Source organism: Lissotriton vulgaris, chromosome 3_1, assembly GCF_964263255.1.
Source record: "Lissotriton vulgaris chromosome 3_1, aLisVul1.2, whole genome shotgun sequence".
Lineage (NCBI taxonomy): Eukaryota > Metazoa > Chordata > Amphibia > Caudata > Salamandridae > Lissotriton > Lissotriton vulgaris.
Genome location: NC_141689.1, coordinates 980,381,752 through 980,399,624, shown reverse-complemented (window position 1 = coordinate 980,399,624; position 17,873 = coordinate 980,381,752). Strand labels below are relative to the sequence as shown.

At 48.0% G+C, this 17,873-nt stretch overlaps 1 protein-coding gene across 4 annotated transcripts in view; it reads left to right on the top strand.

Moving 5' to 3' along the window:
• The window catches only part of VPS13A (vacuolar protein sorting 13 homolog A), a 2,146,181-nt gene that overhangs the window by 565,602 nt on the left and 1,562,706 nt on the right, over positions 1–17,873 (top strand). For all 4 annotated transcript variants that reach the window (XM_086961343.1, XM_086961342.1, XM_086961345.1 and 1 more), the window contains exons 26-27: positions 11,473–11,629; positions 14,084–14,163. In XM_086961343.1, the coding sequence (XP_086817469.1) occupies positions 11,473–11,629; positions 14,084–14,163 (237 nt within the window). The remainder of the gene's footprint in view (positions 1–11,472; positions 11,630–14,083; positions 14,164–17,873) is intronic.

The following is a 17,873-nucleotide window of genomic DNA, read 5'->3' as shown; positions in this document are numbered from 1 at the left end:
GAGGCCAGTGGACTTGACACTTCGCCAGACACTGGATTTGTCTCCCCTCCCACCGTGGCTACGGAGGGGGGGCTGCTTATAGTGTGGTGTTGAAGCCGGCGGCCAAGGCCTTACACCTTGAGCTCCCTGTCGCGGCCGTGAGGACTAACCTCCTCACTGAGGTCCTTTAACCGCAGGCAAGCTCCAATGAGCCCCTGCTGCCATTTAATGAGGCCTTGTGTGACGTTCTTGTGGGCACTTGGTCCAAGCCCGCCACAGGTCCGCCTGTGGATAGGAACGTGGCCAGACGCTACCGCCCGGCCCCGGGCGACCCTTGCTTTTTTTCCACCTATCCCACCCCGAGAGCCTGGTCATCCAGGCCTCCACTTCCCAGACCGCATTCCCGACAGCTCCGCCCGATCGGGAATCCAAGAGGTATGAACAGTTCGGGAAGAAGGTGTTCTCGTCCCGGAGTTTGGGACTGCGGTCAGTCAATACCGCATGCCTCTTAGGCCGCTACATCCACACCTTGTGGGACACGGTTGCGGACGTGCTGCCACAATGCCCTGAGGAGGTCCGGGCTAAACTCACCCAAACCCTTGCGGAGGGTCGGAATGCAGCACGGTATTCCATCCGGTGTGGGCTGGATACCACGGACTCACTGGGCAGGGCGATGGCAACGACCGTGGCGGTTCAACGCCACGCCTGGTTGAGGTCCGCCAACTTTTCGGCCGATGTCCAGGCCACTCTTCTGGACATGCCGTTCGATGGCCGTCGTCTCTTTGGCGACAAGGCAGACCATGCGCTTGAGCGTTTTAAGGACTCCAGGGCTACGGCCAAGTCCTTGGGCCTCTCGGCCCCACGCCAGCAAACGGGTGCCTTTCGCTCCTTTCGTGGCCACGGAAGGGGCGCCCCCACACGTGCTGCCAGCCACTCGCCGCAGAATGTTCAACAGCGCGGTGGCGGCCGTGGAAACCGCCTTAGCGGCGGTCGGGGACAACGGCGAGGCCAGTCCACACCTTCCCCCGCAGCACCTGCCTCAAAACCATCCTAGTCCGTGCTTTCAGGCCCATGTGACGCCTGTGGGGGGCAGGGTTCGCCATCACCTCTTCCACTGGTGCACTGTCACGTCGGACAGGTGGGTGCTGCAAATCCTCCGAAGGGGCTACTCCCTCCCCTTGGAGGCGACCCCTCCTGCCATGCCACCGCAATTCTACTGCGTGTCTGGGGATCACTTGCAACTTCTGCAAGAGGAAGTCACAGCCCTCTTGGCCAAGGGGCCCATCGAGCGCGTTCCTGGGCCGGAAGTAGGGTGTGGTTGTTATTCCCACTACTTTCTGGTACCCCAGAAGGGCAAAGGGGGCCTACGCCTATCTTGGACCTAAGGAACGTCAACGGCTTCTTCCGAAAGGAGAAGTTCAGGATGCTGACTCTGGCTCAGGTCTTAGCTGCCCTGGACCCCGGAGACTGGATGGTAGCGTTGGACTTACAGGACGCTTATTTTCACATCCCCGTCCTGCCTGCCCACCAGCGTTACCTGCGGTTCACGGTAGGCCCGAGCACTTTCAGTTTACCGTGCTCCCCTTCGGCCGTACCAGCGCCCCACGGGTGTTCACGAAAGTGATGGCAGTGGTCGCAGCCCATCTGCGCAGGTTAGGGGTGTCAGTCTTCCCCTACCTTGACGACTGGTTGTTGAAGGCGGGCTCGCCCCAGACAGTCGTCAGCCACCTCCAGACTACGGCTGATCTCCTGCACCTGCTGGGGTTCTCCATCAACGTGCCAAAGTCACACCTGTGTCCCTCTCAGAAGCTCCTCTTCATCGGAGCGGTTCTAGACTCGGCGCAGTTTCGGGTTTATCCTCCCGAACAGCGGGTTCGGGATATTCAGGCTCTGATTCCGATCTTTCAGCCTTTATCCCGAGTCTCGTCCGGTTGACGCTGCGGCTTCTGGGGCGTTTGGCCTCCTGCATCCTTCTGGTGCATCACGCCCGGTGGCGGATGCGGGCTTTGTAGTGGGACCTGAAGTTTCAGTGGGCCCAGCATCAGGGCAACTTATCCGACCATGTCTTGATCTCGGAGGGCACTGCAAGACAGTTGCAGTGGTGGCTCACGGACCGCGATTCGGTCAATGGCAGATCCCTCTCCCTACCCCACCCGGAGCACGTAGTTGTGACGGACGCGTGCCTCCTGGGCTGGGGGGGCACATGGGAGAGGCGGAAATCAGAGGTCTCTGGTCTCTGGCAGAGTCCCAGCTCCACATCAACCTTCTGGAACTGCGGGCGATCCGACTTGGACTGAAGGCATTCCTCCCCTCTGTCCGGGGGAGTGTAGTGCAGGTGTTCACGGACAACACCGCCGCCATGTGGTACTGCAACAAACAGGGCGGGGTAGGGTCGTTGACCCTATGACAGGAGGCTCTGCGCCTCTGTCAGTGGCTGGAACATCAGGGCGTGACCCTGGTGGTTCAACACCTGGCAGATTCCCTGAATGCCAGGGCGGACGAACTCAGCCGTCGGTGCATGATGGATCACGAATGGCGTCTGAACTCGGACCGTAACTGTACTACAATTGAGCAATTCGAACTACATGGTCAAGCATTGACCTCCAAGTTACAGGAACGTGGCTATCCCCAGAAGCTCCTGAAACACTCTATGAAGAGAGCGAGATGGACACCCAGAGAACACCTCCTTGAAAAAAGATCCAAACCCGCGACGGACCGGATGGTATGTGTCTCCACCTTCGGCCCCCACACCAACCAGTTGCAAAAAATCATCAGGCGCAGTTGGCACCTGGTCAAGGAAATCCTCCCGGACATAGGCGCCCCCCTTTTTGCTCTGAAAAAGAACAGGAGCATTGGGCAAATGATTACATCAACCAGACCGCAACCCAAAAGGGATAACCAGAATACCATCTTTGGAGCAAATCCTGTCACGGGGCACCGCAAGTGTGGGACCTGTTCCGTCTGCGAACTTACCATGGAGGGGTCATTATTCACAGATGGGAAGAAGTTTTGGAGCCACAAAGAACATACAAATTGCAAAACTAAGTACGCTGTGTACGCCATCCAATGTCCATGCAACATGCTGTACATCGGCAAAACCACACAGGAGGTCCGGCAGCGAATCATCCAGCACCGTTCAAGAATTAACAATAAAATCATGACAGCTCCTCTTGTTTCACACTACTTGCAAAAAAAACATTCCAGTCAAGACATCAGATGGACAGTCCTGGCAGTCATCAGGGGGGGAAGTGGAGACCCTGATTTACGCTTGTCTCAGAAAGAAGCGTACCTTATTCTAAAATTCGACACGTCCAACATTGGCCTGAACGAAATGTCCGAAATCTCCAGTCTGTAATTTCCAATTAACCTCTCGGCTGAGCTTGGTTGTGCTGCTGTTTTTAACTATGTTTCCCATTGTCTACATGGTTTACATACTTTGTATGCTATCTGTATCTTCTTAGCACCGTGTCCCCAAGTTGGGAGGTCCTGACTTTCCACAACTCGATTAGCCTGGTTCACACAGCGCGTCCCGCGCTGAAAACATGATTGTAAATCCCCACGCCTCGGTATGATCACCCGCTGAATCCTTATCGGCTGTGCAAGAGCACAATAATTGAATGTTGATTTCTATCCTAAAGCCTGCCAATGCTCATTGAAAAAACTGCCCGAACTACAAGGACCATGAGCCTTCACTAGGCACCCTAGCCACTCCCACAAGCCAACAGAGCAGGGAGTTTTCAAATACTCTGGAAAACGCTTAGACACACTGACAGACCGTGCGTGTTCTAGTTCAAGAGTTTCCGAGTGATTGAATCCTCTCGAAGAAGTAAGTGTATTGCAAGCAAACTGCGCTTAGCGCTACTTCGCTTTAATCTTCCGCGCCATGGGAATGCTTGGTTCTAACACACTCGCCTTGTTTTAACGCAGGTCCCGGCCCATTCGGTTACCAGCTTCTAATTGATTCTTTGACACGTCATACAAGCCACTCATTCAGGTAGGAACCGCTACCCGGCTCCGCCGTTTTTCCTACTCTGTTTCACACAGAAGTGGTTGTCTAATTTTGCGCACCAAATTTTTGTGTGTCATCTGCAGCTTGTAAAAAGAAAAATAACCAACATGTAAGCGGCCCCCTTCTCCCGTGCTTGTACCGCGTGGCGGACAACATTTTGTTAAAGAACCTGAACCGGCTAACCACAGGTATGAGCCTTTACCTTCCATGGCAGTAGGTGATATTACTGGGTTAGATCTCGAACGTTCCACTACGGACTAGAGTGCTAAGCTTCACCTTTGTTGTTTTTCACAGAAATCTCCCCTTCCTTGGCGATTTACCGACACCACGGCACACTCTTTGCCACGTGCAGGTAAAAGTCTACTTTATTGTGTGGAGTCACTAAAAAGTTTTTTCCAAGAATACCATGGTCTCTAACCCTGACACCCACTCGGTATATTGTTACAGACTCACTGATCCCAGTCCCCGTCCTGAAGAGAACCGTCACTAATCCGGTTCGAAACGCGTCGACACTTCCACCCTGTGGTTATTCAGAGGGGTGCACCTAGGAAAAGAAATAATATACAACCTGGGACCCTAACGGTGCAACCCAATACAAACATTGAACCACAGTGTTGTCAGGCAGGCAGGTGTACTAATCCATTCGTCCCCGCCTGTCCCTTGGTTTCACATCTCCATGGACTGGTTGTACCCCTGTTTTTTGTATAAACTTTCTAATTGTACATAAATGCAACTAATGTCCCAATATTGAATCACGTTATTGCTTTTTTGGTGTGTCATTTACAACTGTCTTTATTCAATTGTGTTTCTTTCACTTTGTAAATAATGTATATTGGTCCGTGTGTATAAATGTAAATATTGTATTCTTGTATTCACTAACGTGACAGTCTTTGGTTTGCCCATGTGTTTTTGAAAAATCTGAAAAAACAGATAAAATTAAATAAATTCATTTTGGTACATAAGATCTGGCTACGTAGTACATATTGACTGCATGACCTGTATTCATGATACAAACTTTTCCTATCCAGCCACTTTGTTCTGTTTACTTTGAACTCGGACGTGGCGCACGGCCTCTTTCAGCAGTGGGGAGAGCCTTGGTTAGATCTATTCGCCACAGAAGAGAACGCGCAACGTCATCAGTTCTGCGCGTTGGAATTTCCAAGGCGGCACTCGCTCGGAGACGCTTTTCGTCGCGAGTGGAGTTGCGGTCTATTGTACGCCTTTCCGCTTATACCACTTCTGCCCAGAGTGCTGAAGAAGATCAGGCGCGACCGGGCCCGGGTTATCCTTGTGGCTCCGGACTGGGCATGAAGATACTGGTATCCCGAGCTACTAAGCATGTCAGTCGATCACCCGATTCGTCTGCCTCTTCGGGAGGACCTTCTGTTGCAGCAGCAGGGGACGGTCCTCCACCCGAACCTGTCCAGTCTCCACCTACAAGCTTGGAGATTGAGCGGCGACAGTTGAGGCCATTTGACTTGCCTCCTGAAGTCTGTAATGTCATTCTGGCAGCCAGGCGTCCCTCCACAAAGTCGGTATATGCCTGCCGGTGGAACAGATTTGTGGCATGGTGCACAGCAAAGGCTGTGGATCCACTCTCTGCACCCCTTTCTGAGGTTCTCCTGTTCCTTCTTTCTGTTGCCCAGCAGGGCTGTGCTCTGGGCACTATGAAGGGCTATCTTTCTGCCCTTTCTGCCTTCTTAAGGCTCTCTGATCAGCCTTCCTTGTTCAAGTCCCCAATTGTAAATAGGTTTTTGAAGGGCATCACCCACATGTTTCCTCCTGTTCCTTTCGTGATTCCCCAGTGGGACTTGAATCTTGTACTTACCTACCTCATGTGTGCTCCCTTTGAGCCGCTCCATAACTGTCCTCTCCGTCTTCTTACTTTGGAGACTGCCTTCCTGGTTGCCATCACCTCTGCCAGGAGAGTGAGTGAACTCCCGCTCTTTCTTCTACACCTCCTTTCCTCTCTGTCCATCCGGACAAGGTTGTGTTGCGGACGAGACCCTCTTTCCTGCCCAAGGTTGTCACGGCCTTCCACATCGGGCAGTCCATTACCTTGCCCACCTTCTTTCCGTCTCCGCATCCCTCGAAAGAGGAAGAGAGGCTCCACCGTCTGGACCCAAAACATGCGCTCTCTTACTATCTGGATCGCACTCGCCAGTTCCGGGTGGATGACCAACTCTTTGTTGGTTACGTGGACGCTAAGAAGGGAAAGGCGGTGCACAAGCGGACCATCTCGCGTTGGATCATCTTGTGTATCTAGGCGTGTTACTTCTTGGCTAAGAAGGAACCCCCTGTTGGTCTAAGGGCTCATTCCACTCGGGCCACGGCGACTACCACTGCCCTGGGCAGAGGAGTGCGCTTGCAGGACATTTGCCAGGCAGCTACGTGGGCCTCGCTGCACACGTTTTCAAGACACTATTGCCTGGACAGCCAAGTCCGGAGGGATGGCTTCTTTGGCCGTTCTGTCCTCCAGGACTTTCTGGTGTGATTATTGGTTCGCAGACCCACCACCGGGGTTGGTATTGCTGGGGTATCTATTCTAAGGTAAGGAATCTATCACTAACGTGTCTCTTTCAGATGCACAAGTTACTACTTGTGTAACGATATATCTGTAAGAGACATTAGTTAGTGATAGATTCCTTACCGACCCACCCATCCTCCCCGTTCTGCGAACCGAACTCTAGGGTTAAGGTCATCCCCTTTCAGGGCCCTAGTTTCATGGCACCAGTGTTGGTTTTATCATGGCTCTGCGTATCTGGTGCGGAAAAGCTGTGTATCAGAACTGACGTCCGCGCGCATGGGCGACGTCCAAGTACTCCGACGACGTCATTCCGGCAGATCCAGTCTGACACGTAGGGAAAATTCTAAGGTAGGGAATCTATAACTAATATATGCCTGTTACAGATACAGTGTTACAGAAGGTAAGAAACTTATTCTTTATGCCTAGATCCCAGCACCTTTTTTATAGTTGTCATCTTTAAAAACACAATCCTCTCCAGCTAAGCGTCGAGTCAGAGTGCTACTGAAGGCATCCTCAAATAACCCCCTTTCCAACTTTTTGATAGGGGAAGTAAATCTGCCCTTTTGCCACAATGCTCCTTGTAGTGACACCTCTCTGGCAGTCAGAAAAAAACTTCACCTGATGTGACCACAACTGTTTTAGGGTTCATTTCTACTACCTCATCTGCACCATTCACAATTGCATCTAAAATGTAGCACCACAACGGAACCATTTTGCTAATGGTCATCTATAAACTTAGGATCTCTTTAAAAAGAAGCATTTGCAATGCAATAGGTCTCGCATTCCTGAAGGTTTGAGCTATTGGCGTTGCAAATGGTAATGCAATGCCTATAGCTCAAGCTTTCAGTGATGTGAGACCTATTGCATTGTAAATGCTTGTTTTACTTTTGTAACCACCCATGAGGATTACCCCGTTTACATGTGGTGTTACTCGTCATGTAATTGATTAGTGTCTGAGCACTCTTTTTTAGTTTAATGCTCGCTCCCACTCCTTGGCTACAACAAATAGTTCTTGCCGATTTAAATATTCTATATTTTTTTACAGTGTGCTTCAGGTCTAACAGGGCGGGCGGGTGCCTTTCTTGTGTGCTTTGTGGCTCGCCTACATCAACTTATACAAAAAATGTTTTTTAACGTCCGTTTTTGATTACCCCCGCTCCCCCTACTGGGCTACAACAAAAAGTGCACACCGCAGCATTGCATTTTAAATGTTATAGTCAGGCCTCCAAAATTCATCTTGCTTGCTCTGGCGAGATGATTTTTATACAGGAGAAAGCTTTCTAGGGCTTTAATAGTCCCCTGGGTTGAGAGGAGCGAGAATAATTACATAAATGGATGGGAGGAGTAAAGCTGCTCCGAGTTCTTTCTAATTAAAGCAGGGGGCTTCAACTCCTCTATACAGGCAGCACAGTCTTCCCTAGTTGAAAAAAAGGTGGGCTTGCCTTTTACTGCTTGATTCAGAGCAGCTGTCGCTCAAAGCTGATCTCTCAATAAAGGCGGTGTTAATGGGCAGTATCAGACAGTGCTGTTCTTTCTCGTGAACATCTGCGGCCCGCCCCTTTGCATGGAGTGTCTCAAAGCAGCATGTCACACTCGCTCCCCAAAAATGTTTCTCTCTTTTTTTCTTTCCTGTCTTGGTTTTCCCTGGCTGATAAAGATGTTATAATCCTTATTGTGACTGCTTTCAGGGTGTCCCATACCAGGTCAATCTCTGACTCACCGGTATTATTGTTCTCAAAGTATTGGGCTATTGCTCCTCTGACTTTGTTTACGTTAGTGTCCTTGTACAGAATGTGATCTCTGAATCTCCATTCGCCTGTCTCAGCTTGGCTGATCCAAAGCTGCAGTGAGATGGGCATTGGGGGTATGATCTGGTAGAGACATTGCACCTACATCGACCTCCAACACCCGGCCCTCTAATCCAACTGGCGTAGTTTTGCTGGGAAGATGAGTAGTAAGTTTAGTCCATGATATCAGGATGTATCGCCCTCCAAATTTCCACCAGCCATACTTCCGTGAGACAATGCATTCTCTTATATTTCTCTTACCCTATGAGCTGATCTGTGCTTGGATGACTGGGGACTAATGCATAACAAATATGACGTTGAGGTAAACAATCAGACGGGTCCCCACTTGCTCTGAGCAACTTCACTACCAGCTGAAGCACCTTTGTGAAGCACCATGTTGCGGACGAGACACCAAAGGGCAATGTGGCAAATTTATATGCCTGTCCTTGTCATACAAACTGTAGAAATCTTCAATGAGGTGAAAAATTGGAATCCTTAAAGTATGCAAATGACATCCTTCAGGTTATGGGTACCCACCATTTTAAAGTGACTGAAACCACCTGCTCTGTGAATTCTGGTTCATCACAGGTTCTTGACCTTTTTCTCCAGAAGGAACAAGTTGCTCATGAACCTGTTGAGGTGGATCTTGCAACACAAAATATCTTTCTTAAATTATAAGGCCTCCATCTCCTGGTCTATCAACATTTTGTCTCGGTCACTACCATTGCCTAGGAGAAGCCCCTGATTGTCTGGGGGACCCATGCACCTGATGTGATCTTGTTCCACTTGTGAGCCAACTGTGTTAACTTTCTTCCTACCTTTACTTGGGAAAAAGAGAGAAGACTTGCTGGTGAATCAATTAGAGGATGAGCTGGAGCCTCTGAATGAGATGTGATTGAGTTCTGATTGAGTCTTGATAGAAAGAAGCCTCTTAAGCTGGATTGATCTTGCCACTGGCCTCTTTTGGATGCTTTACCTCTAAGAGCCTTGCTATTATGCATGGTCAGATGAGCAGCCTGTGCCTCTTCTGGCCCTTCCAAAAAACAGGTGCACTTCACCTTGCCTAGGACTGGCAGATTGTCAACACATAAAAAGATATCTGGCTGCGATACAAACTTGTGTCTTTAGCTGATTATCTGTCTATTTTTTTGACACACAAATAGTTTCATGATTTTTGAAAGGGCTACCTAAATTGTTTCCACTGAAATTGCAGTGTCCATGCAAGTTCACAACTTGGTGCGAACATTGTTTATGTTTTCCTTTAAAAATATTGTTTAATCCTATCCACTGTGCCTTTTAGCTGTGAAACCAGCTTTTCTCATTGCAATAACATCAGCCAGAATACTAGGTGAGCGATTGTGTTTTCGCCACATCTTTATACATTTTACAGCCTAGGTTCTTATGCAAGATAGGAAGCCCCCATTTTGAAAATCTTGCACACATTCTTTTGCGTGAAAGCCAGGGGACATCCCGCACACCTTCTTACTGATTATGAACACTTTTTTGGGAATCCTTCAAAGAAAAGGAATCTACAGAAAATATAGCATCAAAACAGTGTTTCTAATGCATAATTCAACTTTTGTAAACAAATCTGTGACAAATCTCAGTGAAGTGTGTCCCTGATGTTTTGTGTTGAGCTATGACTCCAAGTCAAGCAAGGAGTGTGCCTTGATGCACTCGATCTGGGACCGCATAGCTAAGCTGTATGGCACCGAGCACCGAAGGAAGTTGCCTAAGGGACGCTCCCACTCAAAGTCAATGATATGGGTTAGTTCCTGATCTCGGACTGGTCCAGCGACAAGTAATCTTCACGATCTAAGTCTTTGGGTGAGTCTAAATTCAGAAAAAAAACAAAATTCCAAATGGTCCTCATCCCAGCTTAGTCACTCTCCATCTGAGACATTGCAAGGACATCAAGGGGCCCCATGGTTTAGCTCCCAATTCCCTAGAGAGGAGCTAATTCCACAGCTGATTCCGATGCACCCTGCGTATCCGTCTCCATCAGAGATGCCATAACATATTTTAGGAGGCCATGGTCTGCATCCTATTATTTCCCTCTAGCGCCCCCTTGAAGTTCATAGATACTCCTGGGTTCTGAGGGAGGGGGGAGAAATGTGGGGGGGGGGGACCAGCCTTGGCACCATCAGTGCCTGCTTAATCCACTTTGGGTATCAGCTCTGACGTTGGAGCCAACTCCATGCCATCACAACTACCCATGCAGGTTCCTGTCACATTGACACCAGCATTCACACGTTCGATCCCATAGTTCTATTTGACTCAGTGCCAAAGCTGTCTTGAACACAGCCGAAGCCATACTTGAACTCAGTTTATATGTGCCTTACCCCCCACATTCTGGCACCCTTGCCTAGAAGCCACTCTCCAGTACTCCAACAGCTGTTCGGATCCGACTCTGACCAGAACCAACTAGCTTTTGTTGATGACAGAGATGGTAAGGACAAATTCTCCCCACAATATGAGAAGGACAATTTTTATATGGACCTACAAGAAGTCAGTGGGCTGAACACTTCCCCCTGATACGCGGCTCATCGCCTCACCTGACCCTTCCACGATTTCCTTGTATTGGAAAAATATCAAGGACTACATTATCCTAAAACCTGCATAATATAGTTTGTAAACAGAAATCGAACTTGTGTTCCTAGACATCCGCAAACGTTTTAGCTGAACGCTGCTGTATAAGTTCATGGCTTCCTGTTGTCTTTTAACAATATTGCCATGTCTGGTTGGAGGTACCTTATGCTTTATATTATTGAGAGATGTGCTCATAATGGATACCTTTCACATTGGCCTGGTTTTATATTGTTACTACAAAGTGGAATACAATGTCCTGATACTACTCTGTCTGTGCAGTTGTTTTGCACTCTGATGAGCAGAGCTCCTCTCTTTAGAAATTTCCACCAGAAGCTAGCAAGCGAAGTCCAGGCATTTACAGGAACCAGCGTTTAGTGAAATTAGTCTAAAGTGACATTTCAGGCCGTTTTGTCAAATTCTGCCTGTAGTTGCAGAACACTGTTGTTTTTGGTAAATGTGCAAGTGGATTTTGTTTACAAACTCGATGCCATTCAGTGGCGTATCCCACATTGTGAAAATGATCTAATTAAAAGAGGTGTGTCATGGAATAGCGCAGTAACTTTCTAAACTATTTTTTCTAGGTGTTGCTACAGTTATGCCGTCTGTCTGAAGATACTGAAAAGCCTGTGCTCCAGCTGGATATTTTGGGACTGGGGACGGAACTGAACATTAGAACTTTTGATATGGCAGCAAGTTCTTTCTTGAGGGAAATCTGCTTAAAATGCCCAGAGTTCATGGGTAAGAATGAATGAATGATGGGCCATTTCTACATCACACACACATGCAGTGTTGCATTTAGCTACATCACGGGTCGCACAATTGTAAATAGCAGGTCTCCCATATTTTTGGGATGGTTAGGCAAACGTTGTTTTTGAAGTAGAACACCGAATGAGTCCTGTGGCCCTGAGCAGAAAATGTCTTTTATTTAAGAGAGATGTGACAGGAATCATTCTAGAATCTCGCATTCTTCACAGGCCATTAGTGTTGGCTGTATAGTTATATGTATTGATTAGGGAATAAAAATGAATTCCCAAACTCTCTTACTGACAGTGATGAACAGCACAGAATCTTAAGTCACCGAATGTCTAAAGAGCAGCCTTGAAATCATAGCTTCATGGAGAGGGTTGCTTTAGTTCAACATTGAATTTAGTACTGCAGCAGCTGCTTGTTTTGAGATTTCACTACTAACAGATCAGATATGAATCTAGAATTTTTACTTGTACATTTTTGAAGTTCCTGATGTGGCATTTCATGTAAGTGTAATGCACACAAAGCAGAAACTTCTGAGATGCATATCTGAAGTTCCCTGAAAAGAAGTGTTTATCAAGGATACACCCTGCTTACGGAACCTTTTGTTTTCACAGTATATACACACCTGTTTGCCTTAACTGATCAAAAGTAATGTTGACTCGGTTACTCATATTGTATATTATCGCAACAGGTCCATAAATTCCTAGTTATGCATTGTACCAGGTGCTTTCCAGGAGAACAAATGATTGGAGCAAGAGGTGAATATGAAAATCTGTGAAGCAGCAAAATAAAATATGTTGCCATCAGTTGCTATACTCATGGATTGTATCTCCTAACAGCACAACAAGAATATTGTATTAGATTAGAGAACGGATCAGTGGTACTAAATCATGCATTCATCAATAATTATATTGGGTCACTGACCTGACAATGCTGGCCTAATATTCAATATCCAAATCCTGACTGAAGTGTTTGTGAAATGAGTGTGCGGTTGCCCTAAGTCGTGTTCCTAAACGGACTCATGACTGTTATATTTGGCCAGGAAAGCTAGCATATTTTTTGTTAGTTTTTTAAGGATCTGATACTCAAAAGCACATTGTCAGTAGTTGTTTGCTTCTGAGACCGCTCCTCCTTTGAAGTTTCTAAAACATTCTAATTTCCCTACTGGAGGCCAGAGAAGGTGAGTATTTTATTGCTTTTAATATGACAATTCAGGTTTTTCAATAACATTGACAATTTAGCATGTAGCAAATCTGATGAAACTAAACTGGCAACACAACATTTGAACAATAGTCAAAGGTGAAGGTTTCTTCTGAGATTTTAAGTTTCTTGAACAAACATTAGCCTTTGAAGTTAAGAACGATCTGGGCGGAGACTTTATGCAGCTTGCTCTGCGTTGCAACTTACAAGTGATAGTAATTGAGAAACGATTTAAATTGTTTTTCACTTATTCAGTATTTTCTGTGCAGACAAAGCTGTGTTGCCACAATGGCGATACAATTAATGACTGTGAGAAGATTTGACGGGCAGCAATACTTAACATACTTTTGCCAAATAGTTTAATTGGGACTCTGATGCCTGTACTAAGGTCAGATCACAGTGTTAACTATTGCAAAACTGTTAGTGCTGACTGGAATCTTACCAGAATTGCTTTGGCTCTTTCTTTTAAATTGATAGGCTATTGGTAAGGAAGTCATTCAAGAACGTAAGTGTCTGCAATGGAAAAGTCTCCAGGAAAAGATGATATCCTTTCATAGTTGGCGAATAATGTGTTGCTTCAGTTTAGAAACCTTGTCAGATTGTTAATTTGTTTTGTACACCCTACAAGAAAGCTAGTGAAACATGATCAGGTATGTCCTGTCAGCTGGAATGCCATAAAGTGAGTTTTATGTTTGGCTGACAGTGTGTTGGTCTTTGTTACTAATAAAAATGTCCTTAAAATCCACAAAGAGACAGCTCAGATACTGAACCACATGGAATGCATTCTAATGATCATGCCAAAGTTAAGTCCAATGAGAAGTGGAGATTCTTGAATACTTTGTTTAGAACCTAGCGGACATATCCCAAATGTGTTTCAACCTTCCATTGGCATTGACAAAGTTATATTGTAAGTTCAATTCAATTCAAGAATTCCTTATTTCGACCAATATGACCATAAAAGTACAAGTAAAAAATATGTCATAATTCATACATATAAGTTCCAAAGGTAAAGTGCATGTGCAATATAATATCAAAAAATCAGATTAAAAGTTATAAAATGTAATAAATACATTAAAATAGATATTAGTGGCATTTAAGGTTTAAAAAAGGGTGAGGTTGGTACCACTATGAAATCACAGAAAGGTGATCGGGTGATCAAATTAACCAGAGGCTTATATTGTAAGTAGTACAAATAGAGCCTCACCCTGTGTTATTTAAAATATATATGTTTTCTTTTTTAAGATGATGAGAAGAAACCAGTTTATATCATTACAACACTGGATAACAGCACGGATGATCTTCTGACATTGGACTATGTAAAGGTTAGAAACAAAATCATTTTCCTCTGTTATTATTCATTTTTAGCATGGTGTCTTTCATTTAAAAGCGGACAAAGTACATCATTTTATATCCATTGTGGTAATGGGCATGATTCAAACTGATATATGTGCAGTTTAGCTAAAACATTTGCAAGAAAATCCTACCATTCTTGATTCATGGGACCAGGAGTGGCATTTGCAGTGCATAATAAAGTTTGCTCTGATGGAAATTCCATCTACACAGTGAAATTTCACTGTGTGAAAATCAGCAATAGTGGCACAATTTGTAGTTTCTAAATCCAACTACAGAAATTGGTGAACACCCACAGTTTTGCATGCATCTGGGTATTTACTAACCATTCACAATCAGTGTTCCAACCTTAAATATGCTCATAGATAAGGGCAGAAGCAAAATGCATTGTGTGAGTAATGTGTGGATGTAGATACACATGCTGTGCATACTCCTGGCTTTTTTGGGTGCAAGTTGCTTTTCTTAGAAAAAGTATTTTTGAGTCATGAGATATAGTCATTGCACCCGTTGCTGGTAATGCCTATGGGCATCGGCTTCATGCTAGATTGTTTTCTTTAAACCGTCTGGCTCAGACATGTATTATCAAGCTAAAGATCAATGACGTTGCAGTGATTTCTTCTGGTCTTCTTGGTTCCTCTCCATTCCGTCGGTAATGTTGTTTGACGCACTACCTTTTCCCTGCATCTATTCAACTTACATCTACCCATCCGGGTTGGGACGACTTCAATGCCCCTGCATGGGCCTTGCCTATCTGAAAGAAACATGTTAGTTATAGATTCCTTACCTTAGAATTACCCCCAGATGTCAGACTGAATCCGGAAAGTTTTTTCGTCAGTAGTTCTTCTGCGCGTCGGAAGGTGGCGTTGGTCGGCTCCGCGCCCGTCGTTAGCGTTGTGGTCACCGGAATGATGTTGCGGTAGTTACTTAGACGCCGCCCTTGCGCACTGACGTCAGTTCTTTATTTCTCGGCGCCAGCCAGCGCAGCTCCAGAGAGAGCGGTACCTCCAGTCATTTTTTGACTGAACTTTTTGATCAACTTTTTGTCTGCGTCTTTTGAGTCTACGAATCCTGGTGCACATAGGGAGGCCCGGATCAAGGCTTCCGGATCCTGTTCTCGACTGATGTCGGTTACGGATCCGCACCGTGTTTGCCTCTTTTGCCTGGAGTGCGACCACGACCCCAAGTCGTGCTCCGAATGCCGGTCCATGGCGCCGAAGGCTTTGCTGGAGCAGTCCCGAAAGCTTCTTGAGCGTCGGCAGTCGGCTCCGCGCCATTCGAAGTCCCGGTCGATATGGAGGTCGAGAGACCTGTCACCAAGCCATCACCATTCTTCCAAGTAATCGAAGTCTTCGTACTCGGGGTCAGGTAAGTCGAAGCACAAGAAGAAGTCATAGAGCATTGTCACTCTTCGACTTCTCCTCGTCGGTCTACTGACCCGATGAGAGATGCGGGCGATGCCCCTCCAGCAGGTCCTCGTGCGTAGCCTGATGTGTCGACTCAGAGTTTCCCTCCCTTCCTGGGACCCGGAGCGACTCCTGCCCAGTTTTGTACGTTCTACGATCGATGCATGCCATCTTTGGTCGGCCCCACCCTGCTGGTGCACCCTCGGGCCCTCCGGACTCAGATAATGGGCGTAGGTCTTCTCCGCCGACAGCTCTGGCCCCGGCGCCGCAGACCCCCCTTGGATCCAGGCCTGGATCCGTATCGGCGCCGGTTGACCTTATTACGCCTCCTCCGGTGCTGGTTCCTCTTGCGCCGTTACGGCATTCGGTCGGCCCCGGCCGGCGTCGATCCCGGCTTCCATCCTGATGTGGATCCGGCGCCAATAGGGGTTTTTGTGCCCCTGCACACTCCTGGGGTCCCTTTTCGACCAGATTGATGAGGAGGAAGAGGCATAGGAGGGATGGCAGGGGTCAGGTGACCCTCTGACTGACCAATTGGATAGTGAACAGAACTGGAGCGAGGAACTGGGGGATGCCAGTTGTCTGGACACCTCCCCTGACCTTGGCATGTTGTCTCCTCCTACCGTGGCTACGGGGGAGGGAGCGTCATACGCAGTGATGTTGCATAGGGTGGCCTAGGCTCTCAACCTCAAACTCCCTACAGTGGCAGTCAGGACTAAACTCCTGACAGAGGTGCATCAGCCGTCTGCAAGCTCTTCGCAGCCTCTGCTTCCTTTTAATGAGGCCCTTATCGACGTCCTTTTGGGCACCTGGTCCAGGCCCAACACGTGGACTCCCGTGGGTACGATGACCCCACTTTCCTCTCCCAACACCCCACTCCTGACAGCTTGGAGGTCCAAGCCTCTACTTCCAAAAGCGCATTCCCTACCGCTCCACCGGAAAGGAAATTCAGGAACCTGGATCATCTTGGAAAGAAGATTTTCTCTTCCGCCAGCTTGGGACTGAGGTTGGTAAACACTGCATGTCTACTGGGCTGTTATTCCCACTCTGTGTGGGACTCGGATGCATAGATGCTGCCTCAGTTTCTGGAGGAGGCCCATACAGTGCTCTCCCAGGCTATTGCCGCCGGGAGGGATGCAGCGAAGTTTACCATCCGTTGTGGGCTGGATACTGCCGACTCTCTGGGCAGGATGATTTCCACGTCAGTAGCTATTCGATGCTACGCCTGGATGAGATCGACTGGATTTTCTGGGGATGTCCAGAATACCCTCATGGACATACCCTTTGTTGGCCATCTCCTTTTCGGTGACAAAGCGGACACCTTTAGAGCATTTCAAGGACTTACGAGCTACGGCCAAGTCCTTGGGCCTCTCCAGCCACCCTGCTCAGTCTGCTTTTCGCCCCTTTCGTGGCTACGGAAGGGGTGCCACACTGTGTCCGGCCCAGAGCCACAGGCTGCAGAAAGTTGCCTAACCTTCGCACTACCGGGGACGTGGGGACCACTGCTTTGGTTCAGGGGGCCAGCAAGAGGGCCAGTCCACCAACCAACTTTGCAGCAGCCTTCAAACCTTTCTAGTCTGACATTTCAGGCCCATCAAACACCAGTGGGCACCAGGATTCGCCATCACCTCCCCCACTGGTGCACCATTACGTCGGACAGGTGGGCTTTGAAGATAGTCCGAAGGGGCTACTCCCTCCCCTTCGAGGCTACCCCTCCAGCCATGCCACCTCAATACCACCGTCTGTCGGAGGATCATCTGGGCCTTCTTCAACAGGAAGTCATGGCTCTCTTGGCCAAGGGAGACATTGAGTGCGTTCCTGTCCCAGAAGTAGGATGTGGTTGTTACTGCCACTACTTTCTGGTGCCCAAGAAAGACGAGGACCTGCGTCCTATCTTGGATCTCAGGAACGACAACCGCTTCCTCCGGAAGGAGAAGTTCAAGATGTTGACACTCGCTCAGGTCTTGTCTGCCCTCGAACCGGGAGACTGGTTGGTAGCGTTGGAATTTCAGGATGCTTACTTTCACATCCCCGTACTGCTGGCCCACCGGCCTTACCTGCGGTTCACGGTATTCCACGAGCACTTTCAGTTTACCGTGCTCCTCTTTGGCCTTACCAGCGCCCCTCGGGTGCTCACAACAGTGATGGCAGTGGTCACAGCTCAGCTGCGAAGATCCGGGGTTCCAGTCTTCCCCTATCTCGACGACTGACTGTTGAAGGCGGGTTCGCCCCAGACTGTTGTCTCCCTTCTCCAGACTACAGCTGACCGCCTGCTTTTG